This window comes from Gloeophyllum trabeum (assembly GCF_000344685.1).
Source record: "Gloeophyllum trabeum ATCC 11539 unplaced genomic scaffold GLOTRscaffold_00006, whole genome shotgun sequence".
NCBI classification, from domain to species: Eukaryota; Fungi; Basidiomycota; class Agaricomycetes; order Gloeophyllales; family Gloeophyllaceae; genus Gloeophyllum; species Gloeophyllum trabeum.
In genome coordinates, this window is record NW_006920415.1 from 77,945 (window position 1) to 100,669 (window position 22,725).

The 22,725-nt window shown below is 55.5% G+C and overlaps 9 protein-coding genes across 9 annotated transcripts; 6 read left to right on the forward strand and 3 right to left on the reverse strand.

Moving 5' to 3' along the window:
• Nucleotides 1-2,497: 2,497 nt before the first annotated feature.
• On the reverse strand, nt 2,498-3,264 carry GLOTRDRAFT_110925 (uncharacterized protein). Its single transcript, XM_007867400.1, has 2 exons — nt 3,150-3,264; nt 2,498-3,098 (listed from the first exon to the last, which is right to left on the reverse strand). The coding sequence occupies exons 1-2, from the start codon at nt 3,167-3,169 to the stop codon at nt 2,558-2,560; spliced, it is 561 nt and encodes a 186-aa protein (XP_007865591.1). The 5' UTR covers nt 3,170-3,264; the 3' UTR covers nt 2,498-2,557.
• Nucleotides 3,265-3,900: 636 nt separating this feature from the next.
• On the forward strand, nt 3,901-5,301 carry GLOTRDRAFT_128736 (uncharacterized protein; the record flags this gene model as incomplete). The annotated part of the gene is made up of 3 exons (XM_007867401.1): nt 3,901-4,355; nt 4,414-4,436; nt 4,541-5,301. 3 exons carry the CDS (start codon nt 3,901-3,903, stop codon nt 5,299-5,301), a joined length of 1,239 nt encoding a protein of 412 aa, XP_007865592.1.
• A 365-nt stretch (nt 5,302-5,666) lies between these two features.
• Nucleotides 5,667-7,487, reverse strand: GLOTRDRAFT_128737 (uncharacterized protein; the record flags this gene model as incomplete). Its single annotated transcript, XM_007867402.1, has 1 exon — nt 5,667-7,487. One exon carries the CDS (start codon nt 7,485-7,487, stop codon nt 5,667-5,669), a length of 1,821 nt encoding a protein of 606 aa, XP_007865593.1.
• A 281-nt stretch (nt 7,488-7,768) lies between these two features.
• On the forward strand, nt 7,769-9,700 carry GLOTRDRAFT_128738 (uncharacterized protein; the record flags this gene model as incomplete). Its single annotated transcript, XM_007867403.1, has 2 exons — nt 7,769-7,812; nt 7,870-9,700. 2 exons carry the CDS (start codon nt 7,769-7,771, stop codon nt 9,698-9,700), a joined length of 1,875 nt encoding a protein of 624 aa, XP_007865594.1.
• A 1,746-nt stretch (nt 9,701-11,446) lies between these two features.
• GLOTRDRAFT_105573 (uncharacterized protein) lies at nt 11,447-13,119 on the forward strand (the record flags this gene model as incomplete). The annotated part of the gene is made up of 12 exons (XM_007867404.1): nt 11,447-11,471; nt 11,537-11,560; nt 11,617-11,673; nt 11,729-11,753; nt 11,807-11,854; nt 11,910-11,936; nt 11,992-12,105; nt 12,155-12,265; nt 12,322-12,401; nt 12,514-12,716; nt 12,767-12,841; nt 12,928-13,119. The coding sequence occupies 12 exons, from the start codon at nt 11,447-11,449 to the stop codon at nt 13,117-13,119; spliced, it is 981 nt and encodes a 326-aa protein (XP_007865595.1).
• Nucleotides 13,120-14,383: 1,264 nt separating this feature from the next.
• GLOTRDRAFT_128740 (uncharacterized protein) lies at nt 14,384-15,862 on the forward strand (the record flags this gene model as incomplete). The annotated part of the gene is made up of 1 exon (XM_007867405.1): nt 14,384-15,862. The coding sequence occupies one exon, from the start codon at nt 14,384-14,386 to the stop codon at nt 15,860-15,862; it is 1,479 nt and encodes a 492-aa protein (XP_007865596.1).
• A 3,374-nt stretch (nt 15,863-19,236) lies between these two features.
• GLOTRDRAFT_93138 (uncharacterized protein) lies at nt 19,237-20,174 on the reverse strand (the record flags this gene model as incomplete). The annotated part of the gene is made up of 3 exons (XM_007867406.1): nt 19,237-19,779; nt 19,960-20,085; nt 20,145-20,174. The coding sequence occupies 3 exons, from the start codon at nt 20,172-20,174 to the stop codon at nt 19,237-19,239; spliced, it is 699 nt and encodes a 232-aa protein (XP_007865597.1).
• Nucleotides 20,175-20,507: 333 nt separating this feature from the next.
• On the forward strand, nt 20,508-21,043 carry GLOTRDRAFT_128742 (uncharacterized protein; the record flags this gene model as incomplete). The annotated part of the gene is made up of 2 exons (XM_007867407.1): nt 20,508-20,877; nt 20,934-21,043. 2 exons carry the CDS (start codon nt 20,508-20,510, stop codon nt 21,041-21,043), a joined length of 480 nt encoding a protein of 159 aa, XP_007865598.1.
• A 1,338-nt stretch (nt 21,044-22,381) lies between these two features.
• On the forward strand, nt 22,382-22,719 carry GLOTRDRAFT_99785 (uncharacterized protein). The gene is made up of 2 exons (XM_007867408.1): nt 22,382-22,447; nt 22,507-22,719. The coding sequence occupies exon 2, from the start codon at nt 22,507-22,509 to the stop codon at nt 22,675-22,677; it is 171 nt and encodes a 56-aa protein (XP_007865599.1). The 5' UTR covers nt 22,382-22,447; the 3' UTR covers nt 22,678-22,719.
• The last annotated feature ends 6 nt before the right edge of the window (nt 22,720-22,725 follow it).

Below are 22,725 nucleotides of genomic sequence, written 5' to 3' on the forward strand. Positions count from 1 at the left end.
GATGACGAGGAGCTGACACTTGGAGAGAGGCGCGTTGTCAGAGATGCCACATCGGCTGGGCCTCCGGACGGGGACAGCGACAGCGTGTTAGGAAGCGATGTCCTAACTAGTTGTCTTGAGATAACTGGGCCACGTGCCAACAGTTATGTCGTCACTACCTCAGTAAGCGTACTGAAAGGTAGGTCTGGCCGGGCCAATGCCAACGGTCAAGTCAAGAGTCCAGGTAATCGCTGTATTCAACAGGAGGTTGAACTAAGGAATACATGGGTTTTCCTACAGTATATATAGTAACTGGTATAGGGGTTAATACCCAAAGAAGAGAACAATAAGAAAGGACGCGTAAGCCATCCTGTGAGAACGTAACTCAGAGAAATGAGAAATACAAGGGCGCCCATTGGTAGAAGGTGAGTCAAGGAAGATAACGTGTGAGAAGAAGATAGCGTCCATGGGAAGGTCTACTCGGAGAAAGGTACTGTCCAATAGCAATGCTCGGAATGGAAATGGAATGAGATAAGCATGGGAAAATCATAACACAGCGAGGACGAGGACGCATAGTGATATCCCGCCGCGAGCACGAATCACCCTCTTGTATTTCCCAGAATCGCCTGTGCTGTCGTGACACCCTAGAATAACTCCTTCTATTCAGACACGGATGTGGTATGATGAGTGGGATGATACATGTAGTGCTAGAAGCAGTGCAAGTAGGGCGTCAGCGGCTCGAGCCAGAGGTGAACCACTTGAGAGTGTGGCCAAATCCCATACGCGCAATCGACAAGCCAGCGAAGATGCGTAGCGGCCATCGAGGTACAGCAGACGAGAATGCACGGCGGAGCGCGCTTTGAAGGGGGCACGGCAGCGGCGATGGAGGGTATACCTATGCCGACTGGTGCTTGATACCTGTCCGCGGGCCAGCGCACATCAAGCGTCGTCGTCCTTGTCCTGAATCCACGCACCACGGCCCGGAAGATACGACGTGGCCGCGCGCCCTGGTGCCGAGAAATAGAGCCGGCCCGGGGACGGACCATCTGCTCGGACGGCCGGGCATTGGCGCGAGGCTGGCGATGCCCAGAGCGGGAAAGAGGGAGAACAGAACACCGCGCGGCCTGGGAGCCCCTCGGGCGGATAGAGACGGAGAGGAGAAGCCCGCGGTGGATGGTGAGGCATTTACTTCGAGAATGACCAGCCCGCGACACGCGTGCACGCGACGAAGGGCGCGGACAGGCGTGGGCACGGCGAGCGCCAGTCTCAGGCGCAGAGTCGCCTTGGGACGAGTGAGCGGGGCCCGGGTGATAGAGGGAGGGGCGCCACGGACACAGGCGCATCGACTCACCAGTTGCAGATCGACTGCACAGGAGCGGAGACGCCAGGGCACGGGACGGGTAACTGAGGAGCAATTTGAACGGATGGAATGAGAGGAGGAGGCACGCGTGCACGCTGGGCGGGTGGGTGGGTGGGTGGTTAGATATGGAGTGGTGCTGCAGGGCATCAGGCGCACGCGGTACCTACCTAGCGTGGGCCCCCGAAAGGTACGGAGATGCCCCGGACGGCGTTCGGGAGCGACGAAGAGAACATGCCTGGTGCTCCAACATTATTGGTGGCAAACTGCGCGGAAGACGAGGTGATGTACGTACGACGAGCGGGCGCGTCTATGGGAAGGGGTATGGCATGGTGCGTACCACCCTGCCCGCGCCCGCGCTCGACGTCCGCGCGACCGGGACGGGGTGGCGTAGAGCATGAGGCTGCCGCTCAGGCCGGGGAGATGGCGGCGGGGCGGCAGGACAATTAAGGACGGTGGCGGGACTGTCCGCGAGAGGGATGGATAGTGGACGGGGCGACAATGAAGGGGGCTAGGAGACGGAGAGATCAGCTGGCTTGACAGACGGTGGAGGGGGTGGGCGGATGCCAGCGGCGACGTGAACGGCAACTTCGGGGTACAGGACGGAGAAGAATGCCGACGTCGACGGCGCCGAAGAGGGGATCCGAGTTCGCAGGTAGGGATGCGAGGCGGCCGGGAGGCGCATGTACCGATGCGACGGCGCGCTCCGGAGAATGATGTATGATGTCTGAAGCCGGAGGAGGAGCGGGTCATGGCGAGGATAGCCCGACGCGGCGAGCTGGATATGGAGGACGGAGGGATATGGACGCTCGCATCGCGTCCGATTGGTGGGGTGCTGCGTGTGCGAGGGAAAAGGCGCGTCCTCCGTCCGTGCACCGTCCCGAGTACCCGCCAACTTACCCCCAGCATCGCGGTCGACGCGCCCACGCTGCCAAACGTGATGGGGACGTGGTGGCGTAGAGCACGAGGCTGCGGCTAGTGACCCATCGGCAATGAGAGGACGGCTCGCGCGGGCACTGAACGTTAGGTGGGATGTGAGTACTAGTAACGAGAGAAGGACGCGTGTGAGGAGAGGGACGCTGGGCAGGCGGACGGGGATCCGAGTGGCCAGGCATCAAGGCGAGGGTCAGACACGCAGAACAGTCGGCAAGGCGCATGCACGGACGTATCAACGCAATAAACTCACAGAACGGGACCAAATACATACATCGCACATCGCACTCACAGATCCTCGAGAGCCCGCTTCACCCGCGCGCCCTCCGCCCACGCCAGAAACTCGGCGCAGTCCCCCGCCGCCGCCGCCGTCTCCTTCCACGCGTCCCAGCTCCCCACGAGCGTCTTCACGCCCACGATCCCCACGATGGCCTCCCAGTCTTTCACTCCCAGCGCACACAGCCCGCTCCCGATGTAGCACCCCGCGTGCGTGTCGAACGCCGTCTCCTGCAGCTCTTCACAGCTCATGTCGACTGCACCCGTCGCGAGCGGGACGAGCGCGGTCTGCAGGCAGTGCATCGTCGCGAGCATCCACCTCTGGCCCGCGGGCGTGAGCTGCCCGCGTTGCGCAGAGAACTGGGTGCAGAAGCGCAGGCCGTAGTGCAGCGGGTAGCCGGCGGGCCCGCAGTGGAAGCGCGCCTCGAGGCAGGCGGGGTAGAACGCGCAGCTGTCGTACGGCGGGCTGGAGCAGATGGCGGTGGAGTTGGTGGCGAGGGGCTGGGTGGCGCCGGCGAGGGCTGTGAACGGGAGGGCGAGGAGGGTACCGGTGCTGGGGGGGGGGGGTGTCAGCGGGGATTCGGGGCGAGTAGGAGGTTGGTACCGAATGCCTTTCATGATCATCGCGAGCGTTGAACGTTGAACGTCGGGACGAGGAGCGGTGTCGAGGGTATGAGACACGCCGCGCCCCTGACACCGCCGCAAACAGCCAATTTGATGAAGATGTCCAAGTGCCGCCCTACAAGCTTCCACGGCTCGCGAAAAACTTGAATCGAGGATTCCGGTCAAAGCGAGGGGCAAACCGCGGCTCCTCTCAATCACCACTGCAACGTACCGCGGATTCTTCAGGCAGAGTCGGGACCAGAGTTGTGAAGCAGTCAAAATGAAATCTCTCGCCAATAACTACATAGTAACTCCCACAAGGAACACGGGCTCCCAGTGGCGGGGCGCGCAGTCTCCCTCGTCTCTCTCGCCTTGTGTCTACCCATTCCGCAGGTCAATAGACATTATACCTCCTGCGCCTCCTTGTTCTCCTTTTTTTTTTACCACAGATGCTGTGGTTTCTCAGGGGTTGTTCTCCGTTCGTCGTCTCTGGTAACCCTTCCTGTTGTGCGAATTGTGGCTGGGTCCATCACCCTCTTTTGTATCTGTCCCTTGACACTCTAGGTTCCCTTCATATGGATTACTGCATCTATGTCTAGTGATCTCACTCGATGTTCCGTCCCTTCTACCCTCGTGGTTGCTGTCCATGCATGTATTCCGTTTCCCGTCCGGACTGCCATTCAGTTGTCGACGTCCCAATACGTCGGTGTACGCGCCTTGCCGACCGTTCTGCGTATCTGACCCTCGCATCTATGTCTATGCATCTCCGGCGTACACACGACCTCCTGACATCGCAACCCCCACGACATCCGGATCCCTCCGCGCTCTCCCAATACGAATCTTTCCCCTCGCCCAGTGACTATGCGAGATTTCGACGCCAGCCCCTTCCCCTCGGCGCGTCTCATCCTCTCTCGGTCACTCCGGCCCCACTATCTATCCAGCCAGCTCATGCGCATGCGTCCGTCTCCTCGCACCCTTCTCGTCCTCCCGTCCGCCCTTCTCCATTACTAGTACTCGCATCCCACTCTATGGTCCCATCCGGTCCGTTCTCCGTGCGCTCGGAGCCAGCACGGGCCCCTCCCGACCAATCTAGGTACGGCCCCGTCCGCGCGATCTCGAGCTCGTCCGCTCCCCTCCACCGCGAGTGTCCCCTGTGGCCGTCTCCATCCCCCGAGGAGGAAACAGCACCAACGACAGCCTCTATATCGTGAGTGTGTCGAGCGCGACGCTGCTCGCTGGGGAGTAGCTGATGGGTGTGGGAGAAGTACGTTCTTGCGTCTGCACACCCGTGCGTATCAGCCCCGGGCTGCGTGCTCCCGAAGGCACCGGCGTTGAGGCCTTCTCTCGCCCCTCGCATCCCACTCGACAGTGCACACCGCGCCCGTTGTCCAGTGGAGTCCCGTCAGCCCACGGAGGAAGCGGCAGCTACGACCACCAGCGCGGGTTGGGGCTCGTCCTGCCGCTTCCTCTCGGTGCAGCCACCGCGCACGGGCCTCCCCGCCTGTATCTGCGCCAGCCCCGTTCCAGCGCCTGACACTAATCCGAATTCCCGGAATTTGCGTTTGTCTCGAGCGGTGCTCGCGTCTCTGCGTCCGCGGGGGCGCATCTCCATCCCCGTGCGCAGCTTGGTTCCGACGCTATATCCGTACTGTGTCTCGCAGCTCCCGCAGCCCGACGCGTGTCCCGTCCGTCCCGTCTACCTCTGTCGTCGCTACGCATGTCTCTCCGCGCTCGTCTCCTCTCGTCCGTCGACTCCCACCTCCCACCTGCGGACTCCCGATGGAGCCCCGACACCCCGTCTCGAGTCCCCGCGGCTCTGCACACCACGTGAGGGTGCGGCGCATGCTGTTCCTCGTCGGTTGTTCGCGGAGGGAGGGGCGCGCCCCGCACTCATCTTGCTGCGAACACGCACGGCGCTGCTCCCATGTGTGTTCCCTCCTCCACACGCCCTCTCATCCCCGCCGCGCGATCCTGCAGCGACCATCCCGCGCGCGTGCTTATCCCCCATCGCACGGGCACTGGTCCCGCCTGCGGATATTCTGCAGCCCCAATCCCAGCCTTCGACGTGTTCAGGGGCGGGGACGCGCAGGCTGGCTAGGAGCTCCGAAGACGGAGGACACGGATCGATGGCAGTCCCCGCTGCTGTATTCTGAAATCCGTTAGTTGCTCTTCCGCGCTCGCAACCAGCCCCCGTCGCCGCGCCCTGCTAGTCTGCTTCCCCACACCAGGGCAGGGGAAGTGCGGTCATAACGGTGGCTATCGACGTCCACGACCTTGAATCATGGCGGCCTTGGCCAGTAAATGTACGCACGGGGGGCTCGCAGAATCCGACTTGACTGCCGGACCGGTTGTCGGTCAATCCTCTTCCAGCGTCGCATTTCGAATTGGATCCGGCTGTTCGATGCATGGCGGCTAACGTAGTGTAGGAGAGCGGGTGCATAGACAAGGTGGCATCGTAATTCAACTAAAGGAACATGTTTACAGCGAGGGATACTCTGCCATGCCATGCCTTCCCCGATCAATCCTCTAAATACAGGTCTCTTTCGTCGACATCATCCTCCCTGTCACTCAGCTCTGCCTCACTCCAGGAGGAATCGGGGGGAGCCTCGGCGTACAGCTGCGTCTTTTCGTCGTACTCGTACCCGTGCGTGTTGATCGCATTTGCTGGAGGTGCGATAGTCAGCTTCACGACGATATCTGACAATTGCGCCACGTCTTCGCTCGGCCAGCCGGTCACGCCGCGGATGTCGAGGTGCGCCAATTTGCGTTCTCTCGATTCCAGCGCGACGGCTAGCCGGCTTGGGAAGTCTTCTCCCGCGTGCGGAGAGATGTCCTCGATGGTGAGGTACTCGAGGCGAGGGAACAAAGGCGCGGGCCGGTCCATGCCTTCCTGCTGCGACGCTGCCCCTTGGATCGACAATGCGTCGAGGAACTCGTGGTCTGCCCGTGCCACCCACAGCCTCGTAACATTGACCAGGTGTCCAAATCGTCGCTTCCAGTGGCCTGCCTTCATCCCGGATGTTGGATCCACTTGCAAATACTTCAGATCGGGCTCCGCGAGCGACCGCACCAGGGCCTCCTTGACGTCCCCGGAGTCGGCCTCGCCATATTCTGACGAATGGGTGCCATTGAATACAGATATCAGCATCCTGGGGCCCTCCGCGGCCCAAGCCACGTAGTCCTGCCATCTGCGCGCATCGACGTCATCGACACCACGTGAGTAATGTGAGTAGTAGTCGGACATGTCCCGGGTCCTGTCGGCGATAGCAAGCTTGACCTGAGAGCTTTCATTGAATACCCCCTGCGCCAGCGTTGTGATGGACTCGACGACGTCCGATAGCGGGACTTCTTCGTCCACTCGACGACCGTTATGGGAGTAGGAATGCTTACATGTGAACGAAGATAGTACCATTTCAATGTTGATGGCGGCCGGGATGTCGAGGTGGACAAATAATGTAGAGCAGTGGAGAAGGGTGTCGACTAGGACCAAGGATTCGAGGCGACGCATAGTCGCCTTTCTCGTAGGACCTCTGAGGACCGGGGTTAACGCAGATCTGGGGCGTTGGAAGCACTCTTTGAGTGTAAGAGACTGAAGCTGAGGCAAGTTCTCTAGAAGCACCACAAGGTCGGAAAATTCAATGTGGTCCCTGTCCATAGAGAGGGACAGCAGCGAGGGGCGCAGAAGCTTGCCATAGCCCCGCCTTGTGATCGCCCAGCGGGATACGGAGAGGTGCTGCAGACTCGGACAGTCGAGCTCCGGGAGCCACGTTGCGAAGACTTTATCAGAGTAGAAGGTCTCGTCTGCCACTGTAAGCGAGACCAGTTGGTGAAGTACTTGCTTGCGGAGCTTGCGAGGACGTGTGCCATCATCATGGGGCGGGTCGAGAATGCGCAGATCCAGCTCGCGGATACGCTGTAGCTTCCGTAGAGCGACCAGAAAGGCTTCCCTCTCCCTCTTCCCTGAGTATGCGTAGGTCTTGACCTCCCCGCAGACAGTGAGTGGCACGCCCTTGGATCTCTTGAGCATCAGCTTGACGTGGCGGGGGTTCGCTAGTCCCACGCGTGCCCAGAGTGCAGGTGTGTCCAGCGCCACCATACGCCAGAGCCAGCAGACATGGGAGACATGGAGGAGGAACATGGGCCTGGAGGAAGCGCAATCTCCCCAGGCGATCGCGATGATCTTCAGCAGTAGCTCTGTCGGGAGTCGCGAGACAGGCATGAGGCTGTTGCGGCTGCGCTTGCGACGCGCCAGCTCTTCCTCACACTCACGTATGAGCTGTTCTCGCTCTTCGAGCTCTGCTTTTGTGGCATGATTCAGCTTCATCTCCATGACACGCATTTCGCTCCTGCCGGGCTATATGAATCAGGAGTCCAGAGAGCACTGGTGGGAAAGCCTACGCGGATATCCAGCGACGCTTGTTCTTTTTCCATGGTAGAGTACTCATCCTAAATAGCGATTGGATCTGGTATAGGTTTAAGTATGAGAGGTGCCAATTGTAGTGGCGCGTATCTTTGGCTATCCAAATAGAGCCAAATAGCTCCACGCAGAATGAACCTGAAGTCAAGACGATGAACGTCCCTGCCTCTGACAGGATTTGATAACGTTCAACTCAGACCATCATGGTTTTCTTCCCCTCCTTTACGCCGCGCGAGATGGTGCATCGGTACGGAGACTTCGGGGGTGTATCAGCAATATCCCACTGATGCACGCTTCTCCCCAGGTCCGAGGAGCTATTCAGCCAGATCAAGCTGGACGATGCGACGATGGCATGTGTTCATGCTCTCGATAATCGTATATCCGAACTCGAGCAGCAGTTAGTTCAAACTAAACGTAGGCGCAACAGTTTTATGCCTGTTGCGCGACTCCCAATGGAGCTGGTCGCAAAAATCATCTCTTTAGCCTGGCACGACTGTGCCTCATACGAGCCAACGTTCTTGGTCGACATGACTCATGTCTGGAGCCACTGGCGAGAAGCAGCGCTGCAGACGCAGTACCTCTGGTCGTTGGTGGGCTTGAAAAACTCTCGACACGTTCGAGCGATGTTGGAGCGATCCAGAGGCGCGCCGCTGAAGGTGTCAGGCAGAGTCAACTCTGAAATTTATCCAGGCCCGACCAAAGCTTTTTATACAGTGCTCAGAAAGCTCCATCGTGTCCAGGAGCTTGACATCCACGTTCTGCTCCGGGACGGAAAACTGTGGAAGCCAACACCGCTGGGGATGAGGCTTCGAAAGTGCCTGTTCCCTGCATTACAGTCCCTGGTCTTATCGAGCGAAAGATGTGACAACATCGAAACTCATATGCGCTGGATTTCGCAAGTCAGTTTGCCCCATCTACAGCACCTGGCTGTGCACTGCTTCAGTCTCTCGTCATATCACAATTTCCTTCTCCCTTCGTTGACATCGTTGTCAATAGAAGAGACCAGAGGGATTGATGTTCCTTTGATGATTGCTATCCTTGAGGATCTGCCGCAGTTGAAGACATTGAAAATAGTGCATTCCATTTTCCTGCCCGTCAACCTTGCACTGACACCGATAATCCACCACAATCAGGACAAGACGAGGATACCTTGCTTACGATCCCTAACTCTCGGACTGACCCTCATGGAGTGTTCTTCCCTTCTCGCCCAGCTAGAGTTCCCCGCCGTCACAGATGTCCAGATCACACTCCATGGGTTCGAGTGTGAACGGTACTGCAGAGATTACATGCCAGAAGTATTCCTTGTTTCCGACCTCCTCGGTCCAATCATCGCGCTGTGCCATACTGCATTGCCTTCCCATCGTCGCAGGAAGCTCACTTTGTCTAAGTCATGGAGGCCGGGTAGGGACAGTCGTGAACAGCTGGTATACAAGCATGACGATTACCTTGTGTGGATGGATACGAGACCCACAACGTCATCTGATGAGGGGAACCCAAGAATGCTGGTGTCGGTGGCCGTTGGACAGCAGCAGCCTTTGAAGGGCACCCTGCAGAACTTACAAGATGCTAGACATGTCTTGCTACAGTCATTGGCCACAGTCAATCTTGAATATCTCCAACTAGAGTCTGGCGATACCGCCGAAGACTGGAATCTAGAATTTGGGCATCTGATACACGTAACCCGGCTCTGGGTGACCGGCGCTGATGACGACTTCCTCGATGCCCTAAACGCAGACTTCAATGACTCTAATACACTCACCGACGAGGTGAGCACCCCAGCTGCCGATATCGCTGAGGATATCTTGTTCCCCTCGCTGCGGTACCTCGTACTCGAAGAAGGGCCCGGTAGCTATGATGGAGACTTTGCAGAGAGATTGTCGATCGCACTGCGATCGAGGCAAAGGACGGGCAGAATCCCGCGTCTATCCCATCTCGACATCCAAGGCGTCGAGGACTGGGCGAGTCAGCACGTGGCGTGCCTGCAGGAGACGGTGGACAAGCTTACCTTACGACCCCCTGCCGACATTTACTACAAACAGGAGGCTGTGGAAGGGTGTGAGGTGAATGAGGAGGTTAAAAGCAGCGAGGAGGTCTGGGAAGACGACCCGTGGTTCGACGAAAATGAAGACGAGTGACTCGCAGTCAAACTTGCATTCCGAGTCTATGCCATACTGTAGTCACTGATCGAAAGTATAGTGTCCTGTTTGAATGAAGTTCGCAGCAGTCTAGCTACCTCTCTGTCCGCCCAAGAAGCAAACGAAGGGGATGCACATTGTTCGAATCCGGGTCTGCGCACCACGGCATACAAAACACGCACATGTATTGCTATCGACAACGACGCTCGCAGGATGCAGCGGGTCAGAGCTTGATACCAGTACTTACTTCAACTGTCCGGCTGCACTCTGACGTCACCCCTGGGCTGATTATCCACCGTGATGCTTGCCGGTATCGACGAACGGGTAACATCGAGTGTGCTTGCCTTGCCATCAACGATGTACCTGGAGCATCCAATGATCCTGAAATTAGCTCAAGGGCAGAGGGTAAGATGCAGGAAGTGTCCGTATGCACAGAAGAACGAACACTATGCGTACCTGATTCACCGCGGCGTGCAAGGCATCCGAACAAGCTTAGGGGACTGGAGTCCGCCCTGGACTCGATACATTGCGTTTGCAAGCACTTCCGGACGTCGAAAGCGAAGAAGTGGAGCGACGAGCGCTCTCCCCATCCAATCTGACTACTAAAGAAAAGGACTCGCAGGAAATCCTACCGTCGGTCGAGAGGCTGCCTAAGCACGAGTCAGAAGTATCCAAATGGGGTTTTCATCGCTGTGCACAAATCGATACATATCACCGGTCATTAGTGACTCCAAAGCGAGGACAAAGTGGAGCAGCTGGCGGCTCAATGTGAATATTGCAGGTAAAGACTGAACTCACCATAGTTACGACGCGTGAGGCTCATCGCAATGTCCCCAGCGACCACTACACGTCTTATCAATGCAAACGATCCAGACCGATGAGAACAAGAGAATACAATTGCAATACAAATGAGAACGCTGTATCACATCGATATTCATCGTACGTACGAGTCCGAAAGGATCGTGGAGGTCGGTATCGAAGATGGAAGATGCCGATACAACGGGGGACTCCGGCTTGTGATTGAGCGAATGATGAGCGAGTTATAGACACTAGTGCAAAGTTTACTTGACACGCCCCTCGGTCTAGGACCTTTGAAGAAACGGGTATGTACGAGAGAGGTTTGCAGCCCAGGAACATCCCGAGTATCCCGACGCGACTTGAAGAACGCGCCTGGCCATGCGTACCGTGAGCAACATCAACTGGAGCTTCGGGAGCCCGCGCTAAGCGACAAGGAAATCTGACGGTGCTGAGTAGCGACATGCAGCGTTCGGGCCATCAGAGAGCGCGTGCACGCGCACTGACAGCGTACACGAGCAGACCTCAGCATTGTTGAACGCTGCTGTATCGGCGCTGCCCTTTGCGATGGACATCTGCGAGGACTAGTGTACATTGAACCCGGAGATTTCAGCCACCCGAGTCGCCGGAGAGGCCATTTCGGATTTGCCTCCGTGCCCACGGCGATCAAACTGCCTCCGCCGCTCCGGGTTCTGGTTCCCCATCCGGGCAGAGTAGGAAACGAGGAATCTCGCAAATCATGAGGACGCACCAAGGCCCAGGGCCGAATCTACTTTCTTGTGTATGTTTACGCGAAAATGAAGCTGCCGGCCCTGCGGGCCAGAGAACTCAAGTTGCGAGATCCATGGCCAGCAACTTCCATCGCCAACGTAAACCGCCCCCGAACGTTCCACTTTTTAATGTGAACATCTCCGTCATACGCTCCCTTTCTTTCGCTACCACTGGTACAGGATGGGTGAGTTTGACACTACGATAGGTGAGCGCAAAACCCGCGTATGATGTCGACGATGATTGACATGGACGAATGGGTGCGGTTGATAGGAATCCTCCTGCTGGGGCTTTTCTGTAAGTTTCATTTTGCTTCCGCGGACGAGCCCGACAGCTGAGACGACTCGGCATAGTCAACACCTACCTGTACGGCCTGGTGTCCTGGCAGTTCCTAATATACCATACGACGCGTGAGTAAACAGCCTCTGAATCACATTCATACACTGATCTGAGTTTGAACGACAGCGTTCAATGACCCTTGGCGGGTCCGGTAAGCAGAGATCATCCTCGTCGTGGCTGTTAACTGACCGTCATCACGCGTAGGCTGGTCGTCGGCGCTCTTTTTATCCTGGACACAATTCACTCTGCCGTGTAAGTTGTCGTTACGGTCCCTGTCGTCCAGTCATTAACCCCTTTGTGCTTTCAGAGCCGTATATAACGGCTGGTACATATGGTTCGTCCGCGGCACTTACTCCGACTTTTCTATAGTGAATATTCCCTCCTCGCAGTGTCACCAACTTTAACAACCCATCTGTCATCCTCACTGTGAGCTGGGAGATCCCGTTCACGGCCGTGGCCACGTCGTGCGCGGCGATCATCACGCAATTCTTCCTGGCGCACCGGTACATTCGCTCCTCATCACTGAGACATACGCTGATTCCTGTGCCTCAGCGTCCTCCGCCTCACCAAAAGCTGGATCATCACCGGTATCATATGCACACTCAGCATCATTGGATTTGTCTTTGGCGTCATCGCCGGCGTCCGATCGGGAATAATCCAACAGTACGTCTTACCCTTGATCCCCCTGTCTGCCACCCTGCTCATGACGGGCGTGACAGAGTGGTGAACTTCGGGGTTCTCGCGCCCCTTGTCATCCTCTGGCTCGGGTTCCAGACTGCGGCCGACCTCTCGATTACACGTACGTCTCGACATCACACATGTAATCCCTTACGTCCCTTCACTCATCATCGTGCCCAAACTCATGCGTTCGCCCACGCCTGATTAATAATCTCCCCCACTCGACAATACAGTTGTGTTATCCGTCGCTTTATACCGCCAGCGCACGGGCATCCGTCGGACAAACACGATCCTTAACCGCCTCATCCGTGGTGCTGTGCAGACGGGCTTCTTCACTTCCATCTTCGCCTTAGGTGACCTCTTCGGATTCCTCTTGCATCGGAACACGAATCTATATGCAATGTTTGCATATCCGATCGGGCGGATATACACGAACGCGAGTGATCTTTGCTAGTTTTCAGTTCCTCATGCTCACTTCGACGCTAGACATTGTTGGATACGCTGAACGCCCGCGTGGCTCTGAAGAGTCTTAACGGCACCCCCGTCGACTTTGACACCGAGGTACGCGTCTCTCCCTACTTCCCACTTCCGCCGCCTTCACTCCCCTTATTCGAAGTTGCGCCTGACCTCGTTCTTGGTTCCTCCAGAGTAACGCCCTTCGCTTCCGCGCCACGGGTACGACCGACACGATCAATAACAACATCCGCCTACAGCAAGTGCACGTGCGACAAGACGTCGTCGCAATGACTGACTCTGGCACGGACCGTACAGCAGATGACAAGGTCATCGCAGGGGACGATCCCGAGGGACTGTATACCCATGGGGGTAAGGCGGTCTGAGTGGCCCAAGACTTCGGTATGCTGGGATTTGGTGTTGTTGACAGCCCGGTTCTTGGGCACGGTGTTCAAGTCGGATGGATTGTACTGTTGCTATCTCGCCACGCGCTATGCGCCAGACGAGATGTCCATACGTGTTAGACGTTAAAATTGAGTGCTAGGCTTATATTGATGTATATATGAAGTCTAAGGAAGTCTCCTTGATGCGTAGACAATGCAGTCCTATTGTGTATGGTGTGCCGACGTCCGTGGTGTATGGTGTATCACTGCGTCTGACCACTGACCAGGGTCGCCAGATCATATGCTCCCTGGAGTTTGATCTCGGTGGAGTTACGTTGTCAGTCTTGAGCGAACCCATTGCCCTGTTAGGTGCAGTCTACGTACTAATGGGAAAGCCTCGTTGTGTGGTGCGTTGACAATGGCCATGGAGGCCACCGGCCCCAATCGTCCTCATATATAGTGATAGAAAAGGCATCAGTGCCAGTGCAAAAGATTAGCGGAAGACTCGCACTTCAGACACACCACATACCTTCATTACAGTATATATTGCGTGAAGAGGTACCGGACTATGGCAATAAGAGAACACACATTACATTGTTACAAGGCCCGATGCCTGATTCCAGTGACATTGGCAGAAGTCAGGAGCATGCACAATCCCAGACAATGCACGGTGTCACAACACGCTCACGTGACCGCGACTGATGAGTTGTGGCAAGCCTGTCGATGTCGCGACGTTTGACCACAACCAATACTCACCACGCACTTGGTACTTCCTGCAGACAGTAGGATCTACAACGCAACTGTTTGAAAAAAGAACACTGCAAAAAGCTATGAAGCACTCAAGCGACGAACACCGGTAGTAGCTGCCTTTTTCTAGTTTGTGTGCGTGTACTAATACTGACCATGTTCACGCAGAGCGGATGCTTTATTCAGAATCATTTCGCTAAATCCAACCACAGTCCAGAAACTTGAGGAGACGGATCGACAGATTGCCAAGTACGAGCAGGAATTGTGCAGGCTCAAGGGTAGACGCAATGGCCTTCTCCCTGTGGCACGGCTCCCTTCGGAATTACTTTCCAAGGTAATCAATATCGCCTGGTCCGACTGCGCTTCCTCTACGCCAGGGTTTCTACTGGGAGTCACGCACATATCTAATCAATGGAGAGAGGTTGTACAACACACTCCGTTGCTCTGGTCACGTATCGGCGCCAAGAATCCATCTCACATGCGAGCAGCTCTGGAGAGGTCCCAACGTTTACCTCTGACAATGATGGGAATACTCCACGTCAATAAACCAAGCGCAGTCGAAGCTTTCAGGGTGGCGCTGGGTCATCTGAATCGCATCCGTTCCTTAGATGTATTCGCCGAGTTCTACACCAACCCCAAGTGGTTTATGAAGTTGAAGGACCAAGACCTTCCTGAACTGAAGTTCCTTACTCTGTCGAAAAAAGACCATCACTACAGAGATGATATATATCTGCCATGGATATCGAAAATAGGAGCTCCACAGCTTCAAGGATTAGATGTCCAGTATTTCGCTTTCAAAAGCTACCAGAAGTTCCTCCTTCCCTCGTTGACGTCTCTGTCTATATCGGGAGGCCGTTTCCCGCCTCTGCAACTGCTCTCTGTCCTCCGCGATCTTCCATATCTACGGCAATTATCCCTTACTGCCGTCCTTCGATACAGCTCGCTTGAAGATGGGCGACTCCTGGACAGTCCGAAAGACATAGTCCACATGGCCCATGTTCAGCATCTGTCCTTACGAGGCACTATTCTTGTCACCTCCATTATCTTGGCAAATCTATCGCTTCCAGTTGTAACAGACGTTGAGATCATTTTGGAGAGTCTAGACTGCACCCTTCACGAACACTTTAAGCAGAAGAACACCCTCCAGCTCTCCCAAGTGTTGGTGCCGATCATGTCACTGTTGTCCACAATCGTGCCTCCCACATCCGTGACAAAGCTCGCTTTCACGCAGGGAAAGAGGGAAGGGCGTCGGAATCAGAGATATTCCTATCAGGATGTCGTTGGATGGGGCATGCGCACTATATCACCAATGGATGAGCAATCATCCCGATTTCTCCTGTCCGTACTCGACTCCCAATACGCCTTACACCCCTCAAGGGATGCGGAAGAAATGTTAGGAGTCGTACTGCCCACTTTAGCAGCAGTAGACTTGGAGTATCTTCAAGTTGGAGCTCACATAACCTCGGCAAAATGGAAGGAATGGTTTGGACAATGCAACCATGTGACTAGACTTTCGGTTACTGGCCCTGACGATCAGTTTCTCGATGCCCTACACCCTGAGAAAGCTGGCATTGACGGCTCGGACGATATGCCAAAGGTTGAGGGGAACAACGTCGGGGAGGGCACCATGCTCTTTCCTCGCTTAAAATGCCTTAGGCTAGAAGAGGACTCTTGCGAATTGTACACAAGGGAGCTACTAGACAAACTCGTGTCCGCTCTACGGTCGCGAAAGTCTGAGGGTTGCGGCCTGGCCAATCTTGACGTTCGTGGTGTACGAGAATGGTCGGAGGACCTCAGGGCGTCATTAAAGAGGACTGCAGAGATGGTGACTTTGCGACCACCGGCGGAGGTCCACGCTGAGAAGGACATCGGAGAGTTCGAGGCAGAGAAGCCTAATGGTGCGGACAGGGGGTGTCAGAAACATGACAAGGAGGATGTAGTTGGAGACGAATCATCAGACGAAGAAGATGATGACGACGACAGGCATTCTTATTGGTAACCTCCTACCTATGCTTTGTACTGCGTGTATAGCTCCACGTTCCGAATAAACACGACTGCCGTCGCCAGTGAGGATACAACTTGATGAAGCATAGCCAGCACTAACCCGGTGAGACAGGGTACAAGTGGGTGAATTCTGTGCGATATGCAAGGAGACCACGTGAGAAGGAAGAAGAGTCTGTTACCTTGGCTGTCGAGAGTCGATATTTAGATGTAAGATACCCTCCCGTGCAATGAGAATCCGAGCATCCGTGCCGAGGTGCGGGGGCGTTGTAGGACTACGAAAGGCACCGAATGGCTTTAACTTAGACTCAGAGCATCGCTCAGGGTCGTTCCACCCGGTGAGGCCTTAGGGATGGAACAGCCCGACCTGAGCGTTGCGCCTCAAGGAGAGCGGCAGGAGCGTACATCCTCATTCGGAGCTGAGGTAACTCAATTAACTCTGTTTAAGTATCTTGATACTCACCTTCGGCACATCTCGAGGCGTCTGCCTCTCAGAAGCCTCTCACAACCATATCTTTCCTCATATTCTCGTCCAGTCCATTATTTCAACGATAGAAGCACGTTCTATGGAGGCACCCGTGTCCACGCTCTGTGGCGGGTGCTGATCGGATGTTCTTCCTACAGCCTGAGTTATCAGGCTGTCGCATCTTCCCCACTCTTGCCATGCGGGTCCTGGTCAGTCCGATAGTGGCTAAGTCAAGTCGAAGGCAAAAACCTTGACGAGAGGACCGTATCCACCTCCACTTAAATGAAATTTACTATTCTTCAAGGCACGCAATTTCGCTGCGCTTGCGCATTCCCATAAGATCAACTTGCTAGCACGGGCGGAAACGGGGTCAAAGGACGCCGCTGATTACTGCGCGGGCCCCATGTTAGTACATCACACAGCCTGCGTGTATCTGCGGAAGCTCCGCAGGCACAGATGCAGGTTATGTCATACCACACTTAGGGGCTGGTCAGAAGAATGTCGATTTCGTCAACGTACTGTTGGCCGTATACCTCTGATCCAATGCAAATGGCTTGTTTCCGGTCGAAAGTGATGATTTCGAAGTCGGCGGAGGGCTTGCAAGCCGTTGATGTCACTGAGCGGACAACTTAGGTATCTCTACACCAGCGACTGCTCGTCCATGATCTCACAATAAGGGGTGAGTTTCTGGGCAGCAGCGAGTCGCGCCTCACTGGACGTGCCCAAGGACCCGCGCACCTCATCGAGCGGAGGTCAAGGTTCGAATACCAACCGTGAGTAACGCAGGGATTACTGAGACTGCAGTTCCGAGAGTCAGTCGATGATGGAATTTCGTACAGCGATGCAGGCCGGACATAGCATCGTTATAACGAGGCAGACAGGTTAGCAAATAGGATCAGCGTCGACGACATGTATACAAGACTCAGGAGGGGCCAGTACCGGATTGAGCATGGGCAGCCCAGCGCACAAGCTTGGGTTGATTTCAAAGGGAATGGGACAATTTTTGCGCATGCTCGCACGGGGACCTGCGATAGACGGGCTACATCCAACTAGTAGGGCGTCTAGCCTGTTCCAGCGGTCCTATACCGATCCGGTATTGACGATATAACCGCGATAATGATGACCATTATCTAGCCGAAGATCCAAGTCATCCAGACGTCTTGCCTGTCGAGAAGCAGCCCGCGATATCTCGACCGAAGTGGCGAAGAGCCAGCATTGACTGGAACGGGTCGTACTTCACAACAGAGCAAGTGGCACGTCGACAGCAAGGCTCCCGGGATCTCTTTTGCTACAATGGCTTGGATAAGGGGTCTCCCCTTGATGGCACCGTTTCCCACAGCACCTTTGTTCGCTGTGGAAACATCAAGCTCTGACTCAGCCAGCCAGGAAAATGGCAACCCCATGCCTGGAGAGCAGGAAGCTGAATACCGCCACCGCTGAGAATGCCGGTCTTCGGCGCCAGAACGGGCGGCAGATCGGAAGAGTAGAGGAGGGCTTTGAGAGAGATGAAGAGTTGCAAGGCCGGAGCACCGGAACCGCGCGACTTACCTGCATGGTCTACGGAGCGGTCCTTCTCCTTTGATGGCATTCTTTTATGCCTGCTCCCCCGCAGTAGAAGGTGCTCAACAGGATGCTCGACAGGATTCGAAGGGCGATCAAGCTCGTAGTTTTCGGGTGTGCATCTAAGGCGTCTTGCTGCAGACGAAGGCCGATTTTACGAAGGCGAAGTCTATCAAGAAGCCTCAAGTACACCGCCAGGTGAAGCACAAATTTTTAACCAAGGGATGATCTACAGTCGCCACATTTCGTGGAAAGGGCTCTCTGGCTTGACACACCCGCGACGTCGTTTGTGGAAGTAGAGGGACAGGCAAGTGCTTGGCACAAGGCTTCCACAACCGATATCAATTAGGTACGATGCGGTATGCGGAAGCGTGCAGTGGATTGCCGAGACGGGGGCGCAATTGTGGAAAGAAGCAAGCCGCTGATGTTGATACCTAGAACGTTTTCGACATGTCCATCGCATTGGGCATCAAAGCAGTGCGATGGCGGTCAATACAGGCCGCTAGCTGAGCGAGGCATGGGCAAAGGAGAGAGCTTCGACGACGTGTCGATAGTGGTGGACGTGCAGGTTGAGATGAAGGACAACTTCCGGCGAAAGGCGGAGTGCCTCGGGGAAAGCCGGCAATACGAAATTTCGGCGCTTCCTCTCGAACTCACCGCGAAGGCTGTTGAGGGATCGCTCGAGCTTCCCAGAAAACAATCGGCATCGGGACCCTCTCGCCGACTTCAGTGCTGACTAGCATCGGCCTAAGTCGAAGACGTCGACTATCGCCGAGTCGCGGTCCTCCCAGATGGCAGCATCGCAGTTCTTGCTCTCCTCTCAGAGCGAGTCTAGTCGGTCTTGTAGTCTGCGGCAAGACAACAGCGTCATCATTAGAGTCCATTACGGGGCACATCCATCCGGTCGCATAGGTAGACTCTTTCGCCTGTGAAATCCGTGCTTCGTAAGTGGATAGTGATGATGGTTCGGTCGTTTACAACGGGGCGCGAAATCGGGATGCAGCATGAGCTCGTATACCCTCGACGACCTAATTCGTGGATGGTACACGAGCTAGACTCATTCTTATTTCCTCCTTCGTTTATAAGTCAGGCATATTGTACGCCTGCTCGATGCCTCATGGCTGGATCTGTGTCAGCGCGTGCAAGACGCTGGTGTGTTTTGTGACAGCATCCGAAGGGCTGATAGGCTTAACATTTGTAGGCTTCGCAGCGGCATCCAACGGTTTGGGGGTCTTTGCAGCGGGAATTCAACGGGTTCACAGGCGTTGCAGCAAAATCAAGAGGGTCGACGGGCTTTACCCCTGCGTCCAAGGGCTCAACAAGCTCGCAGGAGTTTTCAGAGCGTTTCAGCTGCCACGAGTAGCGGCGTCTCCATATCCGCTTGGCTCCAGAAAGGCAGGGCACACTACGTCCGGATCCCCGCCCGTGTATCCTGCCTCATACCACCAGCGCGGCACACCACCCACGCGAAGACGTTCTCGAAGAGACCTGCACAGCCCATTCGGCCGCGCTTGTGCACGTCTGTCCTCAGCTTTGCCCGGCTGTGCCTTGGACTGGCGCAACACAGTCTTGCATTCTGGAACGGCACTTCTGACTTGATCTTTGGCAGGGGAACGAGGGCGAGATCCGATGACGGTGGCAGAGGGAGATCCAGACTGTAGAGGGCTCGGCGGTGGGGAAGGATTACTCTCGGCTTGAGCTTCGAGCTCATCTTTCCCCATCTCTGCGCCCCGTCTACTTCCATGAAGTAGTACTGGATGTCTCCTACGGCATTTCAATCGCTCTTCGCGCGGATACAGCTCCCAAGGTCGCAGGCTGGCAAGCCTGCATGGTCGTCTCCTTAGGCGTAAGGACTGGAACGACCTTCGTGGAGCCTGGTCTCGGTGCGGCTACCGACGAATATCTTCCTTGCCGGCCTCACGGCTGCAAGGGCTGAACGATCTAGTTGCAGCTGTGCGGGGCGTGTGCGTTGGACTCGGAGGGGTCCTACGACGCTGGGTGCCGATTGTCGACTGTGCCATGGTACAGGAGACGGTGGGTGCGCGCGAGACGGATAAGCGAGGTCTTACCTGCGCGAGGTCGTCCTCCGAGATTTCATCTTGTAGTATTCGTCCTATGTCCTCTTGGCCTCGCACATAGCGGGTATATCTAGTGCCGCTCTCTACCCGTGGTGGGAAGCTGGCTGGGAGTCTCAGCTGGTCTAACCTAGGTCGAATCAGCCTCTCCTGGACTGAAATAAACGGTTGATACTTACCGAAGCGTCGCTCGAACCGAGCGTAGGCATGGCGCCGAAGTGGCATGCAGGAGTCCCCACGTGTGGCTGGAGTCATAGGTCTTCCTAGTGTCTGTTTCGTAGACGCTCTCCATGTTTTTGTAAGTTGCCGGTTCGATTTCGTATATAGAGTGTATCCAAATGATCCTTCCCATAGAGTGTAGCAATACATCAAGCGAGGGAATGGTCACGTCCGTTCAAGCGACTTCAGTGGCAAATTACGCGAGTCCCGTGATGTGACACCAAGCGTATAAAATGTGGCCACAGCGGACTTTCAACTTGTTTTCCACCATCGCGTCGTCGTCCCTGCCACATCTGCCATCCTACCCATAGTTCGTCAAAAGCATGGACAACTCCTATCTCATCGGCATACCGCCCTACATGATGGACCCCCTCAACGAATGCAGCCCTACCGCCTCCTTTGACCTACCACAACTCTTCTCCGCCCTACCTAGGGGAGAGAGCATCACCCATGACCTGCCATCATTTATGGACTACGGATATGTTGGCGACAATGGCGAGGGCCAAGCCACCGCACCGGGGCGCGGTGTTGAGAATCACGAATCATCGAAGACGGGCCATTCCAAGGGGATTGCCACCGCCCCTCAGCAAGTGCAATGGCCGCAAAGCAGCGCTCCCACCAGAGGTACGAAGAGGAGCCTCCAAACCATGTGGAAAGAGGACGAAGACATCGACCTGGTGTATCCGTCACAGGGTGCGCTCAGCCTCCTCGCATCTCCTTTGAGGAGTCTATACTGACACGTCCTGCAGATGTAGCAGAGGCCGCCGTGAGCCTCGTACAAATGTGCACGGCATCCGCTGCAGCATCCGCCACCCTGCGTCCCGGAGAGAAAATGTCCCTCTCGTTCATTCTCAACTGATTCATTTTATTCTTCCTTCTGATCCTGTAGAATTTACTCCGTAGTGTACTATGACCATGTAAGCTGTAATTGTGTCGAGATCTGCTTTCTGAATATCCCGTGGTCAATGTATGTCCTTTGTGGCGTTACCGCGACGGAACTGCAAGGCAAGCGCGAAGGATAGCATGGGTGCACGAAAGCAGCACGCATGAAAGCAACATAAACATGCTAGGCGTCCTCCCCGCGTTTCTGGAGGATTCCAATCGCGCCTGATCAAGCGCGATACTCGATCATGTGATGAGCGCGTTGAAGTCGATACTCGCGTGTGACAGTAACACCCTGGCCTCCTACCGTTCACCCACCATGTCCTCTATCACGCCCTCAGGCTCTGCTGGCATCCGCGCGCTACTAGGGCACGTCCCGTTGGCCGATATCATCGGCAATGACACGCTCAGCATCATACGAGCTGAGTGCTTGGAATCCAATTGCGAGCAATGGCTTGCAAGCCTCTTGCACCTTCCGCATTCCAACTTTGCGAATTTGCTCCTGGATGACGACGCCAGACTCGCGCGGTACATCATGGCGGCGACCGCTCTGCCCCAGTTCCAAGCGTACACCCCATCCGTTCTGGCGATGGGGTCGCTGATGCTGGCGAGATTTCTCCTCGGGGAGGGCCGGACGCCCTTCGGCGTGACCGAACAGGCCGTAGAGGTGATGGTCGTTCTCGACCGTCATTTCCGGCAGATGCCATCCTGGTGTCCAAGAGCTGGGATCCTGGACAAGTTCGATCTGAAATACCTCTGGGTCGATATGTATGTCTTCTACACGCGCGACCGGGACGCGCTCCCTGAAGTCCCATTGTCGTTGGAGGAATACAAGCTTCTCCCGCTGAAGGGAAAGCTCGGGACAGCAAAAATGCAGGGCCATCTTCGTCTCAAGGATTGGGAGTCAGTTGACGACAGTAAGTACCCAGCAAAAAAAGTGCTCTGGATATCGCTGACGACGATATTTTGCAGTGATAAAAGAAGAGTCCGAGGTGTTGACTGAAGCGCCCTCCTGCTAGGCGGTGTGCTTATGATCCAAGCGGAGTCAGATGTGTTCATTCCATGGACGCAATGGCTTACCACAAGAAACCGTCCGTGGGGAGTGTATGTCCAAGCTCAGTGGCGGTCACCAAGCTCCACCTCGTCGTTGCATTGTTGTCCATAGTGCTTTTCGCTATTCCTGCTCAGTCTGTTTAGAGTCTCTCATCACGCTTTCCTTTCCTTCTCGTACATATATTGAACGTTTTTTTATTAGCTTTGAACTGCTTTTGTCGTAGGACTACCGTACCATGGCGCATTTTCACGCTCCCTGTAATAGCTTCAGAATATCGCGTAGAAATGTACGTTGCCGTGAATCGATTGTACCGAATGTATATAGCTTCTGAAGTGTTCATAGAGATCAACAGATTTCCCGAGCTTGAAATTCGGTAGGTCGCTTACATGAAGAACAACCCGGTGTATCCAGCATCGAACAACGGCGAAGACCATGGTGATCCCACGGACTTGAAAGAGGCGAAAGGTATTTCTTACTTGGATCCTCCTGGCCGTGCTGCCCAATTGCTCTCCCGAGAGAAAGGGCTGCTCAGCCTGAAAATGACAGATCTTCGTTAAACCTCCGATTAATACTTCTCAGAGTTTACAAGTAGACCAGCTCCTTTT

Excerpts from the sequence above, each read along its gene's own strand:
- GLOTRDRAFT_110925 (XM_007867400.1), bottom strand. The coding sequence starts at position 3,169 with ATGATCATGAAAGGCATTCG. Across the intron at positions 3,099-3,149 it reads ATGATCATGAAAGGCATTCG|CACCGGTACCCTCCTCGCCC; the intron begins GTACCAACCTCC and ends CCCCCCCCCCAG.
- GLOTRDRAFT_99785 (XM_007867408.1), top strand. The coding sequence starts at position 22,507 with ATGAAGAACAACCCGGTGTATCCAGCATCGAACAACGGCGAAGACCAT.